Raw genomic sequence first — 19392 nt, 5'->3', positions numbered from 1 at the left:
TGGATGCTGGGCTTTTTTCTGCATTATCTCTAAAGCACTGAGAACCATCCTAAATTTATCCCAGAAAACATTTAAATAAATAAAATCCCTTTGGACTCGACAGATGTTCCTGGTTGAGGGGGAGGGGAATTGACGGTTTTACCCCGAGTTGTCAGGACGCATCTGTACTTTTTTATTGATTAGCTGCCCTTCCCTCCCCAGGCTTTTTTTTCCCCTTTTATTTATGACGGAAACGATGTCACATGATTAACGACTGCTTCGGGGAAAAACTCCAGTGACTTTCCAGGTGTGACGCAATGTTCTGCCTCAGGATACCCAACTCAATGGGACAAATTTTCAAAGATGCTTTTTGTTCTGCTTCACCTCATTCTACTGTGCGGCTAAATTTTACCTTTTTTGACTGCAAAGTCATTGTAAAGGCTTGTGCAGGGAGGCGTAATTAAATATTCATATAAGAGCTGTAACTTGCTTCCAAAAGCTGCCAGAAAGATCAAATGTAAAAAAACACTTGTAATGTCGCGTAAAGTACTCGCATTTATGACCGTACCAGGTTTCATAGTATACGCAAGTAAATTATTTCTAGGGATTAGAATACTCATGTTTTCAAGCCACTAGAATGAATTTATGTGTGCACATATATATACATGTTTAGGCGCATACGCACGTAATCTACACCAGTACACTCCTCCTAAAACTTAGGTTTTGGGCATTCTTTTTTTTTTATGCCCCTGCAAGCTGCTTAAGAATACTGGTCTAAATGCCACAATGTGTATGGATACTTTGGTTGTAATAGAATTGCATTCAGAGGCATACTAAAAAAAAAGTGCATGTGATGGCATTTAAAGCACTCGCGTTTAGAGGTGTACAGCGTTTAGAAGCATATGTGCATTCATTCACTCTAGTAGTTGGAATATTAATTTATTCTCTGCCACCAGAATGAATTTACGTGAAAGAGTGTGCACGAGCATGTATACACGCACTTCAAAGCGTACACACATCATTTATGCCAATACGCTCCTCCTGAGATGTGGGTTTCAGGCATTTTTTTATACCCCTAGGTATGGATCTATACACCACAATGTGCTTGGACACATGGGCTGTTACAGAACTACATTCAGAGGCATTAAAAAAAATTGTATGCCTCTGAAAGCTGCGTTTTTTTCTGTTTTGTGCATGAACCCTTTATGGAGGGTTGAGAAGATGTCTAATGTGGGTGGCACAGTGGCTTAATGGTTAGTATGTCTGCCTTGCAGCAAATGGGTCATGGGTTTGATTCTTGATCATGGCACCTCCTGCATGGAGTTTGCATGTTCTCCCTGTGCTTGTGTGGGTTTCCTCTGGGTACTCTGGTTTCTTCCTACACTCCAAAGACATGCTGGTAGGTGAATTGGCTCCTGTCTAAATTGGCCCCAGTATGTTTATGTATGAATGTAAGTTAGGGACCTTGGATTGTACGCCCCTTGAGGGTTAGGGACTGATGTGAATGTACAATATATATGTAAAAGCACTGCGTAAATTGACAGTGCTATATAAGTACCTGAAATAAATAAATAATGTCTATGGAGCACCTACAAGCACATCAGGCAGGGGAGATATCGATTGGACCTGTTGGGAAACATTTTCTATTGCACTAAAAAGCAGTGCAATAGAGTAAACACAAATGGTTGCACAAAAAGACCTTGTTTAGAGAAGTAGAGGGAGCAGTTTGTGGATGGATTGTACCAGCATCTCTGACCACCTTCTAGATAATAGTTAGGTAAATCCTGGTACCTGTGCAGTTCTTGGTTGTGTTCACAAATGTCTGACACAGATCAGGCCCTGCTGCAACCTCATAAAAGTCACTGTGTGGTGTGACGTCAAAGTTACAATGTCGCAGTCTTATCACTGGGGGAAGGAAGAATGAAAAAATTCTTCTTTCTGCCTGCAGCAGACTGATGGCATTATCAGAGAGGTTGATTGACTAAAGTGGGAGCCAATAGTTTCCGCTGCTATCAAACTGTCCTGCGAGAAGGGAGAGAGAGGAGAGATTTGCTGCTCTTGTGTACATTGCTGGATTGAGATTGAGCTCAGGTGAGTATGGGGGGGGGGGGATTTCCTGCAGTGCAAAAGCATTTTTACTTTGGTGCAGGGAATGCAGAGATGCAGAGAAGGTAAAAATCTATTTAGAACCACTTTCAGCATATCTGTGACGGTTGCATTCGTTTTCTTTTTCATCTGGAGATTTTATCAGTAACTCACTTCCTGTCCCTGGAAGTGAGGGACAGGAATGTATGTTAATGGTAAAGTTGACAGAGGTGATTATATGAGTTCTACTGAAAGAAGGCTTTTGCAATTTTTGGTAATCATAATTTAAAGCGATAGAAAAACATGGATTTGTTGATATTTGTTGCGTTATGTCACACATATTAACAGTAGCAGAAGCCTATTCAAAATGAATGGCACCGCAACGCTTGTTACATACAATACTGCAAAGTGAGTGTGCAATTGGGCCCCAAGGGTTTGATAAGAATCCCCTATGAATCATAATCTAATAAAGTGAACACCTTTCAGCCACTCTGTGAACATTTAGGAAATGCTTAGTGAGCACCTAAAAAAATGCTAAAAGTGTAAGTGGACAAACATGATAAGCAGGTACCTATATACTCCTTGCACAAAGAAGTTGCTTACTTCTGTAGAACACTCAGGTTCTTATATTTCAAAAGGGTTTGCAAGCTGTAGTATCTCTTTATCTTCACGGCTCTACTTACACCTAACTTACGCCTGCTTGTTCACAGCTTTTGCGCAATCCTGGCTATACATTTTTTGGTTACATCATCTTAAACCTGCTATATTAATGATATCAGTTGCCAAGGTGATCCTCTCTCACTTCAATCGGAAATAAAGTTTCAGCACTCTGTTTTTCTACTCTTTACGGAAAATGACATCTGCCTGCTTGATCAATCTGGTTTTCAAACTACTAATTTAAAAAAATATAGAGAATTTCAACCTTTATATATGTTATATATAAACAAAGTAGAAACATACAGACACAAGTGTACATTACTGAAATTGCTTATTCTGTAAGCAATTGTCAGATGGAGCCCACCTCATTTCTTGTCTGGAGGACATCCAGCATCATCCAGTGCTTTCCTCCCCACCTTGGCTGTCCCTGGCCCACCCCTTTCATTGGATTCCAGTTCTTTCAGTCATGGAGGCTCAGAATGTGGGCATTACTTAGGGAGGTCTGTATGCAAATATAGCCTTCCTAGGAATTCCCACTCTTCTAAACTGACACTCCTACATCAAAGCATTTTGATATTGGCATAACTCTTCCCAAGAGTCAGCCAACTGCTTACATCAGGACTGAAGGCTCAAGAGGCATACTGCTGAGACAGTAAGGCTGGGGAGGAAAAAGCAAGATGCTGCTGGATGTTGCAATGAGTTGAATTCTCCATGACTGGCTGCAGCTTCTAATGAACATTGTAAGAAGCTCACATTGTGCAGTAAAGTCAGAGTAATGAATTCCAACACAAGCAAGGAGCCTTTGCAATTGTGCAAGATTGAAGTGAAAGCTATTTTTCAACTTTAAGTCCTTATGCACACTGAACATTTTTACAGCGGCTGTTTCTGGCTTTTGATGTTTTTTTCTACAGCCAGTAAACCCCCCAGCATGTTATCCTATGTGTCCATGCACACACAGACTGTAATCAACGTTTTTTGGCTGGGGCTTCTAGTGGGTTTCTAGAAGTTTTTTAGCTGTAAAAATGTTCTAATGCTAAAAAACACAGTAGATCGCTGCAAACCAGCATTTTTTGACATTTTTTTGGTAAAAAAAACTCTCTAAAAACGCAAACGCAAAAAAACTTGGCAAAACGCCACAAGATGCTAATACAAAAATGCTAAAAGAAAAAAACTGAAAAACTCATGTTTTTAACAGGACTTTACACAGCTAACGTTACCAACATTATTAAAATGCCCAGTGTGCATGAATCCTTAAGATGGCCATACACATTGCAATCATCTAAGTTTAAACTGAATAGCACAAAAATGAAAGTATGTCACAATTATACAGTATATGTCGGAAGATTTGCCTGAAAGAAGAGATTATAAAGTAGCCCATAGATGAGTGAGCTGAACGAAGAAAAACCTGATCTGATTCCCCCATCCACACATTTCAGGTCGATGGGGGAATCCCTCCCGCTGAGCTATTGCATTCTGTGGGGAGACTTCCCTGCCATCAGAATACACTAATCAGCTTTGCTGGCTATAGCTGGAAACTGACCAAGGAGCAAAAATCCAGCACAGCATTTATACAAAAGTCGATTGGTAGATCAACTTCTGTATAACCTGCTCCCAGCTAAACCAGCCAAATTTTGATCCATGTATGGTCAGCTTTAAGCAAGTGACCAATGTTATGATCTGTTTAGGTGTATTGGGAAAATGTCCATCTTATCTGATCACACTTCCATTCAACCTTATCAAACCTTTAGCACTACACTGTAACTTAAAGCGGAGTTCCAGCTGAAAAAAAAAAAAAAGTCAGCAGCTACAAAAACTGTAGCTGCTGACTTTTAAAATACAACCACTGACCTGTCCCTCAGTCCAGCGGTGTCCTCACCACCACTGGACCGTCTTCTCTCCATGGAGCCGGCATCTTTAGTTTGGGCATCCGGCTGTGAGAGCTTGCGGCTTCACAGCCAGGTGTCCACTGCACATGCACAAGAAGTGCTGCGCTTTGTGAATGGTCCCGTACTCTTCTGGGACCTGTCATGTGTCCCAGAAGACTACGGGGAGGGAGGGTGGTAGGACAACTTCCACTTCTGTTCCGATCACCTAGGCGATTGCAGTGAAAGTGGGAGTGGGTACCTGTCAAATTCGGGTACCCGCTCCCCCCGTAGGACACAGCGATCATCGGCGGTGCTGGGGGTGCGCAGGGGGCATGTTCTGGGCTGGGAGGACATCCTTGGATGTCCTCCCAGAAACAGACAACCGCGCTGTAGCTGTCTTTCAGCTATAGCATGGTAGGGATGAGGTTAAAGTAGAACTTCCGCTTTTGGGTCCTGGATCCTCCTCTTCTCGGGTCCCCCACAGGCTCTCCTGCCTCCTCCTGTCTGTCGGGTGCCCCCACAGCAAGCAGCTTGCTATGGGGGCACCTGCTGCTCCATGTGTCCATTCACACATGGAGCCACAGCTTAGCCCCACCCCCTCTCTCCTCATTGGCTGTCTGACTGTGATTGTCAGCAACGAGAGCCAATGTCAATTGCTGTTTCAGCCAATGAGAAAGCAGAGATCCGGGGCAGCCGAGGATGTCATTCACATTGCTGGAGCGTGATGAGGCTCTGGTAAATACTGAGGAGGCTGGGGGGAGCTGCTGCACACAGAAGGTTTTTTACCATCATGCATAGAGTGCATGAAGGTAAAAAACCTACAGCCTTTACAACCACTTTAAGCCTAGTACACGTGTTCAGAAAATCACTTTCGAAGCAATCGTACGATAATCTCATCATTGGTCCACATCTTTCATCCAAAATTATCTGAAGGGACGAGCAAGAAAATTTTTCTTGTATAATACCAGAACAATACCAGAACAGACGATTTTCGTTTAATCAGTACAATTTTCGTCCTAAAATACCATACAAATTCAATACATTACATCACTTCCGAATTGTTATTCTGTCGTTCAAGAATTTTCATAACTTTAGTAACCTCTTCACTTTCAATATAAGACTAGCATGCAAAAAAACCAGGACGATTATTCGTCCGATATTCTCATCGTGTGTACGGGGCTTTAGGGGAGCCTATGTACATGTAGCTTTTGGTAGTATGCCGGACTTAGTAGATTGTACATTTTGATTGTGTTGTATGAAACAGATTTCCAAGAAAAAACAAAGCACAGTGAGATTTCTGTCTGGACTCATGTGGGATCTTCTACATCTTTTACACCTAACGTGGCTGAGGTTCTGAAACTAGATGTGCCTGATGAAAAGCCCTTTCCTGATTTTGAACACCATTCTGCAGAGTGGACCCTTGATCGCTATAAGAGAAACCTCCCTACCATGATCCAGCATGGATTCAAATCCTTCCTGATGTACACTAGGGGCATATTTATAAAGCAGGGAATGTGACTTTCATCAATCACCAGTGCTGAATCCATCACTGTTATTTAAAACAAATGCACCTGGAAGATTCATCTGCAGTGAATGTTTACTAAATGTCAGATCCACTACTTCTTAAACATGGTCCTAAACTAGGAAAAAAGAATTTGAGTAGTGTTCCACTTAACTCAGCAAGGGCACAACCATTTTGAACAACTATCTACAGAGCTCAGGCAAGGGCAGACCTACTACTTGAAGGAATTATTCTAGGAAATGGAAACAACAAGCAGAGTTTTCCACTGCTGGCTGCTCTGCAACTGCAGGATCAGGCCAGGGTGCTTTCTTTCTGCATTGTTACTACCCAACATTGTGATCTAGCTTCATTTTAGGTATATATATTCATGAAGCATACAGGATAAAGTTTACGTGCAAATTTAGCAACAGCTGTTCACCTATCTGTGTTAACTGCCCAGTGGTTCTGAAGCAGAATATTCAGATAAAGTTGCACCACAACACCCCCCTCCCCCTCCAGATCTTTCAGCAGAGATCCAATCTCTACATCTTATGACTCACTTGCAGAACTGAAACAGGGTCAGCTACCTTAACAAACATCACTGCGGACCTTCCACATCTTCCTAAAGAAGCTCTATTTTGCCTGATGTGCTCTGTGTGTGGGGACATGGCAGCACGCAGACTATCAACCCAGCATATTTCTAAACTAATAGCTAAGACGTAGCAAGGGCAAAAGTAAAAAATGACACATTTCAATCACGAGGCGCCTAAAGGGTTAACTAACCCTAAAACTCTAAAACTTCCAATTTTGAGGGCAGATACATTTAAAGGGATTTTTAAGAGTGACGGGGAAAAAAATCTGGCCATTTTAATGATACAAACAACCTCAAGGGAAAAAGGCAAATATTTAAAGGGCACCCAAAGTCTTTGGTTACCTACAGTGATGTTTCCCCCCCACAAGTGGACAAGCACAAGGAAAAGTCCGTTCCCTTTTCTACAGCAAAAAGGGAATCATCCTTAATGGCTTGCAAAATAAATTCTAAATAGCTCTTGAACAACTTTTAGTTGCATCTGAGTTGTTTTTTTATCTTTGCAATGGTCCATGCTGTGCTTCAACAGTGAGAAATTCCCACTATATTTCCCAGTTTCACCTAAATGATGCTGCAAATACTGGTATCGCCGTTCTGGAGGATTCATACTACTGATGAACAAACCGATAATCGAGGAGCTGAGCTGCAAGAAAGTGACATCTTTGATCTTTGTTATAGCCCAGTGAGAGAGAATGATGGGTGTTGCCAAGATATAAAAAGGATACAAGCAAATGGAGCCCTGAAATGCCAACTTTGGGCAGCGCTGGCCCCTTACATAAACTAGGATAGATCTATCCAGGAAAGTGTTAATTCCGGGGCCTCCCCACAGCACTGGCCCAGTGCATATCGCCAAATCTAGACATCACCCAGGTGTGTCTGGATAGTATCAGCTATCCCAGCCTGGGGAAGGCTGAGCGCTGAAAGGGGCGGAGCTCTCAATTAAACTCAACATTGCACCCATGAGAAGAAAATATCTTAAGTTTGTCCATCCTCCAACAAGCAGAGTCACATCGGTCCATCCCTGGAGATTTTTCATCAAATGTCTGTTTCCACATCAGTTTTTTTCTAGAAATGGATTATTTTGGCCACTGTGCCAATTACTTTTCCTAGGCTCTTCTGCATCAGATATTTTCCAGCACGCTGATTCCATTTACTAATTTTCCAAATACACTGTCTGCTGGTCCTCTGAAGGCAGGCAAACCTTGACACCATTTCACCTAGCCATAATTGCAATCCACCTATCAATCATTTGCTCATCGAAGCGTTCAGGTCACGCACTGAAACGTGAAAATTTTTATAGTTATTGATTTATTGCTTATCAATTGTCTGTCTCATGAATAGTTAATTTTCATGATTTGTTCTATCTTCACCTACAAATCCAATTTCTGCTTCCTCATAAACGCTTCATAAAAAGCTCATGATTAGCAGCAGTCACCAAGAGTGAGAACCCGTGTGATAATTCTTTGAAATTGACTTTTTTGTGTGTGATGTGTACCGCAAAAAAAAAAAAAAGCAACATGATAAAGAATACAAAACCTGAGACACAATATAATTTATGAAACGAAAACAGCACGTTCTAAAAAATTCACAAATAATGCATGGCGGTGAAATTAGAACTTCCGCCCCCACTTAAATCTTCCCATCCTAAGAAAATAAATAATGCCAGTAGGAAATGGCCAACAAGTGCACAATGGCAGCATCGTTTCTATTTTCTTCAGGAAAAGAAGAAGCAAAATAGTCTGTAGAAGATTTGCCAGCGTGCTGAGAAACAACAGCGCTGGATTCAAAACAAGATTATCACTTGCGATGCTAAAAATAGCTACTTTGTTATAAATAATTTAGATAAAGTATTATTACTCTTCCCTATTAATCATTGAAATAAACAGCATTTTTTTTGACTGCCCCAACCCCAGCAGGTTTACCAATCCCCCCTCCCCCAGTGAACACTGCGAGCCAGCGGCTGCTCTGGGCTTTATGGTAATGCATTAACAAGATGAAGAGAGCAATCTGTTTATTTAATATGATCAGTATTATCCGTCATAAATGATAGGCAGCCTCCGTGTCCATGGCCCGAGCCTGTAAGCCCTGCAGTGCCGGCCATCCTGGGGACTTGGTGCATGTGGTCCCCAGGCACTGCAGGTGGGCAAGGAGGCGAGTTATCGTTACGAGAGGCAAATAATCAAAGGACCTGGAGGGGGGCAGGTATAAAATATCTTAGTGTGCACATACAGGCGGGCAACATTGAACACCAAGAATTCACATGTTGAAGAATAAATTGTAAACGCTATTATAGTGAGCAGAGAAACATACATAGGAAGGTATAAATATAGTATAAGATTTCTAAATATATAGAAAGATATATAAACACGTAGCAAATATCTTTCCACATACGGCAAAAATACACAAAAATCTTTGGGAATCTGATAAAACGCACGCTGCAAACCGTATACACAGCAATCAAGGAGGTGACACACTGCAGACAACCTCAACAAACCTTTTCTGCTTGACCAGGCCTGAGCCAGCAGATGTGCACTCAGGAGATGAGGCCCTCTCGGACAGCGTGCCCTCCAAAAACGCTGATAGGAGAGAGGCTGGGGTAGGAGGAGGGGGCTAGCTTTGATAAAATGCCCCCCACCGCCCCGAAATAGACTTTTTTGCATGCTACAGCACGTACGTGCCAGCTCTAGACAACAGAGAATGGTATCAGAGCATCCTAAAGGACCTGTGGATTGCATTGAACATGACAGCTGCCTGAAGGACCCGTGAATCACCATTATGACAACCACTTTTAGGACCTAAATGACAGGGGCTCGTGGGGACAGAGATGGGCCAGGAGGGTGCAGAGGAACTACAAGTCCCAGGCAGAAGGTCATGATGGGGCTTATAGTTCCTCATCATCTCGGTGGCCCAATGGGGAGGGTGTGAAGAACTAGAAAGCATGATGGGGAACAGGGTTAGTGCAGGATGGTAGTCTAAGACCCCTCACCTTGGTGGTCTCCCTCTGGGATGTACATTGTCCGGCTTTCATTGACCATCGAGGAATAGAAAAGGGTCCCTGCTAAATCCCCCGCAGAAGGCCAGATCCGGTTGTCAGCTTCCAGGAGACAGGGAGGCAGGAGAGATGGAGCTATGCCCAGAGGTAGGTCCCCGATTTACAGGAGGGAGATAAGTCTGGTAATGGTGGGGTGTTGGGTCCAGTCTGGTGATGGGGGGAGGTCAGTAATATTGGGTTCCCTCCAAGAGACTGGAGGGGGTTCTCCAAGAATGAGGATCTGTTTGTATCCAGAGCTGGGGTGTGATTTTGGGTGTCTTGGGGGGGAACGTGATGGAAAATTGTGGTGGCAGGGGTTTTAGTTAGGAATTATTTGGGGTTAAGGAATGGTGTGTAAGGAAGGGGGGGTTAGATGTGTCCAGTGATTATTCAGGGAAGGTGGGTGGCTAGGTGCAATAGTTAATGAAGAAGGGGGCTGTGTCCTGTGATGATGGGGCTATCTGTGGTCACCAGAAACAGATGAGATAGAAGGAAAGGGGTACAGTGGTTGAGGTCCCGTATGGAGGTCACTATGTCCACCTACCAGGGAGAGGGGCAGTCTTTGGACACCTGCGATGGGGAGGAGGGAGGCTACAAGAAATGATAGGGGGTCCAGAGATGGGCACTCTACACCCAGGAGGGTGTTCTCCAAAGATAGGGGTACTCTGTGTCCAGAGATGCGGGTCCTCAATGATGAAGGGGCTATGTATCCAGAGATGGGGGACTCCAATGATGAAAGCTCTCTGTGCTTACAGATGGGGTCTCCAATAATGAGGGGTCCTTGTCTCCAGAGATGGGGTCTTCCAAAGATGAGGGATCTCTATGCCCAGAGATGGGGTTTCCAATGATGAGGGGTCTCTGTATCCAGAGAAGGGGTCTCCAATAATGAGGGGTCTCTGTGATCAGAGATGGGGGTCTCCAATGATGGGGGGGTCTCCAGTGATGAGGGTCTCTGTGTCCAGAGATGAGGCTCTCCAGTGATGAAGGTCCCTGTGTCTCCAGCAGTGAAGGTCTCTATGTCCAGGGGTGGAAGGTCTTCAGATTTGGGGGTCCTCAGTAATATGTCCTCCCCAACTGTCCGTCTGTCATTCTAAATTACCTGATCCCCATGCTGGTTTGGATGCTGCTGGACATGGTCAGTGGGGGAGTCTAGGGCCCCGGGCCCCCCAGCAGTGTAGAGCAGGCTCGGGGGGGAGACATGCTCTGTGTGCTGGCAGCGGCCGCTTCTGCAGAGGGAGAGACAGCTCAGCCCCTCCGCCGGCGTCACTCACCCCCCCCCCCCCTTCTCCTCCTCCCCCTCCTCCGGCTGATGCTGCTGCTGCTGGACAGATGTGCTGCTGCTGCTGCCGGGAGACGCTGCGCTCTACAGGGGCCAAATCACTGCTTCCAGGGACCACACGTCTTCTTCCACCGAGAACACACAGCACAGTACTGGGAGCACACTGCGTTGTATATGTATGTCCCATCGCTGCTTCTAGGGGCCACAGTTCTCCTTCTAGAGACCACAGTACACTATACAGATGACACACTGGGCTGGAAAGCGGCCAAACAGCTACTTCTAAGGGCCACACTGCAGTGTACGGGGACCACGCGGCTCTATACAGGGACCAAACACTGCGCCTTCCAGGGGCAACAGTGCTCTTTACAAGAATCGGAGGTGTTCAATAGCCACACTGCCCTGTACAGGGGCCACACAGCTCTATTCCTAGGGTCAAACACTGTACCGTACAGAGACCTCAGGGAACAGGCAGGTACTCCCAGAGCCACTGCACCACACAGGGGGTCATACTGCTCTATACAGGGGCCAATGGGCAGAGACTGCAGATTTGAAACAAGAGATGGTCAGAGACTGCAGACATACTACAGTAGATGGTCAGAGACTGCAGACTTGTAACAGGAAATGGTCAGAGACTGCAGACATAATACACTACTGGAGATGGTCAGAGACTGCAGACATGCTACAGGAGATGATTAGAGACTGCAGATATGAAACAGGAGATGGTCAGAGACTGCAGACATACTACAGGAGATGATTAGAGACTACAGACATACTACAGGAGACGATCAGAGACTGCAGACTTGTAACAGAAAATGGTCAGAGACTGCAAACTTGTAACAGGAAATGGTCAGAGACTGCAGACATACTACAAGAGATGATTAGAGACTGCAGACATGCTACAGGAGATGATCAGAGACTACAGATATGAAACAGGAGATGACCAGAGACTGCAGACATACTATAGGAGATTATAAGAGACCTGATTCTGTGTGCATTATGTGAGATCACTACTACTACAGACACATTAAAAGTTAATGCATTTGTTCCTGATAGCCCTCTTAAAATCGACTTGTGCCACATTTGATATTTCTCTCAGTGAGATCCATTATAAAAGATTAGAGGAAAAAAATGTAAAAAGAGATGTAGAGCACAGACGCTAAGAATAGTGTGAGAGAAATAAGCTAAACCATTAACTGCTATGAGACTGCAGGGGCCCCACAGTGCCAAAGGGCCACATATGACATGTGGCCACAGGTTGGGCACCAAGATTGTAGGATATCCCAAGTCTTTGAAAAAAATCTAATTTTCTGGGTAGACATATCTAATACATACCTGAAGTCCTACACATGCATTTGTCCATCAGGCTAGGCACCTTAATATGGAGCAGATATTGAGCAGGGCTTCCTGGATGAAGTGGGAAATGATTGGATTGTGGTACAGTGAATCTCCAGGTTGGTTTAGAATTGCAACTTTGATTCTACCTACTTGATGTACAGAGCACAAAAGGAAGTCTGCCTTATATTGTTGTTACATATTTACATAGTCTGGTTGAAAAAAGACAAAAGTCCATCCAGTTCAACCATTAAAAAAAAAAAAAGAGTTATAATCCTATACCAACAGTTGATCCAGAGGAAGGAAAAAAAAACCCAGCAAAGCATGATCCAATTTGCCCCTGCAGAGAAAAAAATTCCTTTCTGATCCCCCGAGAGGCAATCGGATATTCCCTGGATCAACGTTACCTATAAATGTCAGTATCCAGTTATATTCTGTGTATCTAAGAAACAATCCAAGCCTTTTTTAAAGCAATCCACTGAGTTGGCCAGAACCAACTCTTGAGGGAGTCTATTCCACATTTTCACAGCTCTCACTGTAAAGAAACCTTTCTGTATTTGGAGATTAAATTTATTTTCCTCCAGACGTAAAGAGTGCCCCCTTGTCCTCTGTGATGACTTCAGGGTGAATAGCTCTACACCGAGTTCACTATATGAACCACTGATGTATTTATACATGGTGATCATATCCCCCATTAATCTCCTCTTCTCAAGAGAGAATAAATTCAGTTCCTCTAATCTTTCCTCATAGCTGAGCTCCTCCATGCCTCGTATCAGTTTGGTTGCCCTTCTCTGTACTTTCTCCAGTTCCCCAATGTTCTTTTTGTGAATTGGTGCCCAAAACTGAACTGCATATTCCAGATGAGGTCTTACTAATGATTTGTACCGGGGTAATGATATCTCTCTCTCTGGAGTCTATACCTCTTTTAATACAAGAGAAGATTTTGCTCACTTTAGAAACTGCAGCTTGGCATTGCATGTCATTATTAAACTTGTGGTCTACCAGAACTCCCAGATTCTTCCCCACCATTGACTCCCTCAGTTGTACCCCCCCCTAGTATGTATGATGCATGCATATTCTTAGCCCCCAAGTGCATAACCTTCCATTTATCAACATTAAATCTCATTTGCCACATAGTTGCCCAATTAAACAGTGCATTGAGGTCGGCTTGTAAATTGGAGACTTCCTGTAAGGACGTTATTCCACTGCACAGCTTGGTGTCATCTGCAAAGACTGAAATGGGATTTTTAACCCCAGATATAAATATATTAAAATGTAAGGGTCCCAACACAACCTTGGGGTACACCACTGACAACCCTAGACCATTCAGAGTATGAATCATTAACCACTACTCTCTGAATACGATCCTTTAGCCAGTTTTATATCCATTTACATACACATTTTTTTTAAGCCAGTAGACTTTACTTTACACATTAGCTGTGTGTGGGGAACTGTGTCAAACGCTTTTGCAAAATCCAAGTATACCACGTCCACAGCCACCCCTCTGTCCAAGGTTTTGCTCACCTCCTCATAAAAAGAAATCAGATTTGTTTGACAACTTCTGTCTTTCATGAATCCATGCTGTCTGTTGCTTAACATATTTTTTTCCAGCAAGAACTCATCTATGTGGCCTTTTATTAAACTCTCCAACTAGGGCGGACTGACCATTTGGAAACTCGGGCACTGCCCGAGGTCCCGGGGTCAGTAGGAGGCCCCATGAGATGCCCCTGGTACCTTTTTCATAGGCTTTTTTGAGTTTGGGCAAGGACACAGGGGTCCCATGATCCCCTATTGCCTGGGGCAGGGGCAGACTGACCACTCATGGCGCCCCCGGGCAAATTTTAAACTTGTTGCCCATTGGAAAATTAGCTCTCTTAAAATTTAGTATTTTTATTTTTCCTGTATGTGTTTGCTGTTTACAGCTAACAATAAATGAATACATGGCAGCAGTCTCTAGCAGTATTCTGTAGTGTGGGAACATTTTCTAACTGTCTCTTATAACATGACAACAATCTTCTGTCACTAAACAAAAATATTTATATACAGCTCTCAGCAGTGATTTAATCTGTCCTTCCAAGTGTCCAAATGAACCTTCAAATAAGAACTTTCAATTCATAATCTAAGTGCAAAATTTTCTCAAAGTGCTTCATGCTCAAAAGGATTAATAAACTGATAGATGCTCTTTAAAAAGTGCTCTTGAAATTGCTCTTCTTTTAGTGACCCCCAAATTGACCACACTCACCAGATTTGATGAACCCCTTGCTGGTGAGAGTGGTCTCTTAGGGGGTCATTAAAAGAAGAGCACCTTCCAAGAGCACTTTTTAAAGAGCATCTGTCACTTTATTTATCGCTTTGAGTACGGAGTACTTTGAGAAGATTTTGCATGTACAGTGCTCAGCATAAATGAGTACACCCCTTTTGAAACGTAAGATTTTAATCAATATCTGAGTTTTATAGAATATTTGTTTAGCTCATTACATGAAAGTAAAGTTAATAATATAACTTAGATTACAAAATCTTCAGTTTTACTAAAATTAGTTGATGCAAAAATGAATACACCCCGCAACAAAAACTATGACATCTAGTATTTTATATGACTTCCATGATTTGTAAGGACAGCACCAAGACTTCTAGGCATGGAATGAACAAGTCGGCGACATATTGCAACATCTATCTTTTTCCATTCTTCAAGAACGACCTCTTTTAGAGCCTGGATGCTGGATGGAGAGTGATGCTCAACTTGTTTCTTCAGAATTCCCTATAGGTGTTCGATTGGGTTCAGATCAGGAGACATACTTGGCCACTGAAGCACTTTCATCCTGTTCTTCAGAAATGCAACAGTGGCCTTAGATATGTGTTTTTGATGACTGTCATGTTGGAAAAGTGCACAATGACCAAGGGCATGGAGTGATGGTAGCAACTTCCTTTTCAATATAGAGCAGCACATCTGTAAATTCATGATACCATCAATATAATGCAGCTCTCCGACAGCAGCAGCACTCATGCACCCCCACAGAAGGACACTGCCACCATGTTTCACTATAGGCACCATGCATTTTTCTTTGTACTCCTCACCTCTGCGATGCCATACAGTTTTGAAGCAATCAGTTCCAAAACATTTATCTTGGTCTCATCACTCCAGAGTATGGAGTCCCAGCAGTCTTCTTCTTTTTCAGCATGGACCCTGGAAATTCTATGTGGAGATAAGTTGGCACAAATGAGTGTCCTCTGTTGTGTCCATAGTCCCACTTTGAGGGGAGAAGGAGAAGGGGGGACTGGAAGAGAAAACCCACTGTTGAATCCGACAGAGGATCCTTGAGGGCTCCAGGACAGTAGACACTTCAAGGATAGCCTTCAGGGTAGAGCAGAAGAAGATCTCCAATATGACATGAGACATGTGGAAAAAGAGGTAGAGAAGGTGCCACTGAGTGCAGACTGTAATACACTTTGTTGAAAAATAGCTGAGAATACACTCACATTGAGAAGATATATACAGTCACATCTGAAGTCTATAGGGATCTTCCAGGACTGGTGTGGATATGCTGCAGGTGGAGAATATCCAGAAACTCGGTCCAGAGCCGGCTGATGGCTGGATTGCCACTGTAGAGTGCGGTGGACCCACTACAGTGGCAATCCGGCCTTGCACCATCTCACAGCTGGCTCTGGACCCAGTTTCTGGATATCCTTCACCCACAGCGTATCCACACCAGTCCCAGAAGATCCCTATAGACTTCAGATGTGCCTGCATATATCTTCTCAAATGTGAGTGTATTCTCAGCTATTTTTCAATGAAGTGTAATACAGTCTGCACGCAGTGGCTCCTTCTCTATCTCTCTTTCCACCTGGCAAATTCTAGGCAGGCTTTTTTGTGCATGGGCTTTAGGAGAGGCTTCCTTTGTGGAAGACACCCATGCATGCCATTCCTCTGCAGTGTATGCCGTATTGTGTCATGGGAAACAATCACTTTCTACTTCTTTAGCTAACTGCAGTGAACTTGCATGATGATTTTCTTCAACCCTTCTAATCAGAAAACACTCCTGTCAAGGTGTTAACTTTCGTGGATAGGCTGGACATCTCTGAGATGTTTGCAGTTCCATCTTTGTTAAATTTCTGTATCACTTTTGCTACAGTATTCTGACCGATAAGAAAAGCTTTGATGATCTTCTTATAGCCTTCACCTTTCTTGTGTAAAGAAATTATTTTCTTTCTCATGACTTGTGACATTTCTCTTCCATGTGGTGACATTGCTGTCAGCATGAAATGGGAGGGTTTTTTTTTTGTTAAGTAACAACCTTTTATAACCAACTGTCTGCTGGACACCGGTTTAATGAATAATTAGACTCACCTGTAGTTGAATTCTTGTTAATTAGGATTTTGCTGTCTATAATTTAGCTTTGCTGCTAAGACTTTCATTGGCGTGTATTCATTTTTGCAACATGGTCTTGAATGAATTTGTTAGGAAAAATACTTTTTTGTGTATGCAAATTAACAAATCTTGTCTGCAATCAATGGCCCGCATTTGAGGGAGTATTTTGTAATATAGTGTCCCATAGAAAATGTTGATTCTGAAAGGAAAGGAAAGGTTTTCTGACAAATCTGTTGGGGTGTACTCATTTATGCTGAGCACTGTATATTATAAATTAAAAGTCCTTATTTGAAGGTTCATTTGGACACTTGGAAGGACACTACAGATTAAGTCACTGTTGAGCGCTGTATATAAATATTTTTGGGTAGTATCAATGTTATACACTTGAACAGCTGCACTAGTAGTTATTGTTTATGTTGTTGTTTTAATGGTATAGAGCCATAGCACGATTCACTTTTTCTGTGAACAATCTTCTGTTGCCTCTAACAGTCTCTTGTAACATAGCAGCAGGCTTCTGTAAATAAGGAGCAGCCTTTAACGGTCTCTTGTAACATAGCAGCAGGCTTCTGTAAATAAGGAGCAGCCTCTAACAGTCTCTTGTAACATAGCAGCAGGCTTCTGTAAATAAGGAGCAGCCTCTAACAGTCTCTTGTATCATAGCAGCAGGCTTCTGTAAATAAGGAGCAGCCTCTAACAGTCTCTTGTAACAGCAGTAAGCTTCTGTAAATAAGGAGCAGCTTCTAACAGTCTCTTGTAACATAGCAGCAGGCTTCTGTAAATAAGGAGCAGCCTTTAACGGTCTCTTGTAACATAGCAGCAGGCTTCTGTAAATAAGTAGCAGCCTCTAACAGTCTCTTGTAACATAGCAGCAGGCTTCTGTAAATAAGGAGCAGCCTCTAACAGTCTCTTGTATCATAGCAGCAGGCTTCTGTAAATAAGGAGCAGCCTCTAACAGTCTCTTGTAACAGCAGTAAGCTTCTGTAAATAAGGAGCAGCTTCTAACAGTCTCTTGTAATATAGCAGCATGCTTCTGTAAATAAGGAGCAGCTTCTAACAGTCTCTTGTAATATAGCAGCATGCTTCTGTAAATAAGGAGCAGCCTCTAACAGTCTCTTGTAACATAGCAGCAGGCTTCTGTAAATAAGGAGCAGCCTCTAACAGTCTCTTGTAACAGCAGTAGGCTTCTGTAAATAAGGAGCAGCTTCTAACAGTCTCTTGTAACATAGCAGCAGGCTTCTGTAAATAAGGAGCAGCCTCTAACAGTCTCTTGTAACAGCAGTAGGCTTCTGTAAATAAGGAGCAGCTTCTAACAGTCTCTTGTAACATAGCAGCAGGCTTCTGTAAATAAGGAGCAGCCTCTAACGGTCTCTTGTAACATAGCAGCAGGCTTCTGTAAACAAGGAGCAGCCTCTAACAGTCTCTTGTAACATAGCAGCAGGCTTCTGTAAATAAGGAGCAGCCTCTAACAGTCTCTTGTAACATAGCAGCAGGCTTTTGTAAATTAGGAGCAGCCTCTAAAAGTCTTTTTTAACAGATCCTACAGCTTAAGCAATTTGGGGGCAGACCCTCATACAGTTGCAAGAAAAAGTATGTGAACCCCTTGGGATTTCGTGGAGTTTTGCATGAATTGGGCATAAAATGTGCTCTGAATGTCATCTAAGTCACAACAATAGAAGAACACAGTCTGCTGAACATAATACTACACAAACATTAGATGTTGCCATGGTTTAATTGCACATAACATGTAAGCATTCACAGTGCAGGGAGGAAAAAGTATGTGAACTTTTGGACTTAATAACTGGTTGACCCTCCTTTGGCAGCAATAACCTCAACCAAACGTTTCCTGTAGTTGCAGATCAGACCTGCACAACGATCTGGAGTCATTTTGGACCACTCCTCTTCACAAAACTGTTTCAGTGTAGCAATATTCTTGGGATGTCTGGTGTGAATCGCTCTCTTAAGGTCATGCCACAGCATTTCAATCGGGTTGAGGTCAGGACTCTGACTGGGCAACTCCAGAAGGCGTATTCTGTGCTGTTGCAGCCATTGTTTTGTTGAATTACTTGTATGCTTTGGGTCATTGTCCTGTTGCATCACCCATCCTCTGCGGAGCTTCAGTTGGCGGACAGATGGTCGTACGTTTTCCTGCAAAATGTCTTGATAAACTCTGGAATTCATTTTCCCATCAATGACAACAATCCGTCCAGGCCCTGAGGCAGCAAAGCAGCCCCAAACAATGATGCTCCCTCCGCCATGTTTTACAGTGGGGATGAGATTTTGATGTTGGTGTGCTGTGCCTTTTTTTCTCCACACATAGTGTTGTGTGTTCTTCCCAAACAACTCAATCTTGGTTTCATCTGTCCACAGTATATTTTGCCAGTAGTGCTGTGGAACATCCAGGTGCTCTTTTGCAAACTTCAAACGTGCTGCAATATTCTTTTTGGACAGCAATGGCTTCCTCCGTGGTGTCCTCCCATGTACTCCATTCTTGTTTAATGTTTTCCTTATTGTAGATGTGTCAACAAAAATGTTAGCATGTGCCAGAGATTTCTGTAGGTCTTTAGCTGACACTCTGGGATTCTTCTTTACCTCATGCAGCATTCTGCGCTGTGCTCTTGCAGTCATTTTTACAGGACGACCATGCCTAGGGAGAGTAGCAACAGTGCTAAACTTTCTCCATTTGTAGACAGTCTGTCTTACCGTGGACA

General features: G+C 43.2%; 1 protein-coding gene across 6 annotated transcripts in view; it reads right to left on the bottom strand.

Annotated features, from left to right (window-relative positions):
• The window catches only part of CACNA1C (calcium voltage-gated channel subunit alpha1 C), a 481720-nt gene extending 470794 nt beyond the window's left edge, over positions 1–10926 (bottom strand). For all 6 annotated transcript variants that reach the window (XM_089671829.1, XM_089671831.1, XM_089671828.1 and 3 more), the window contains exon 1: positions 9663–10926. In XM_089671829.1, the coding sequence (XP_089527955.1) occupies positions 9663–9711 (49 nt within the window). In that variant the 5' untranslated portion in view covers positions 9712–10926. The remainder of the gene's footprint in view (positions 1–9662) is intronic.
• Between the last annotated feature and the right edge of the window lie 8466 nt (positions 10927–19392).

Source organism: Staurois parvus, unplaced genomic scaffold (genome assembly GCF_062004578.1).
Source record: "Staurois parvus isolate SC_StPar_1 unplaced genomic scaffold, SC_StPar_1.0 ptg000114l, whole genome shotgun sequence".
NCBI classification, from domain to species: Eukaryota; Metazoa; Chordata; class Amphibia; order Anura; family Ranidae; genus Staurois; species Staurois parvus.
Note: the sequence above shows the minus strand (reverse complement) of the source record. Positions and strands in the feature narration are given on the sequence as shown.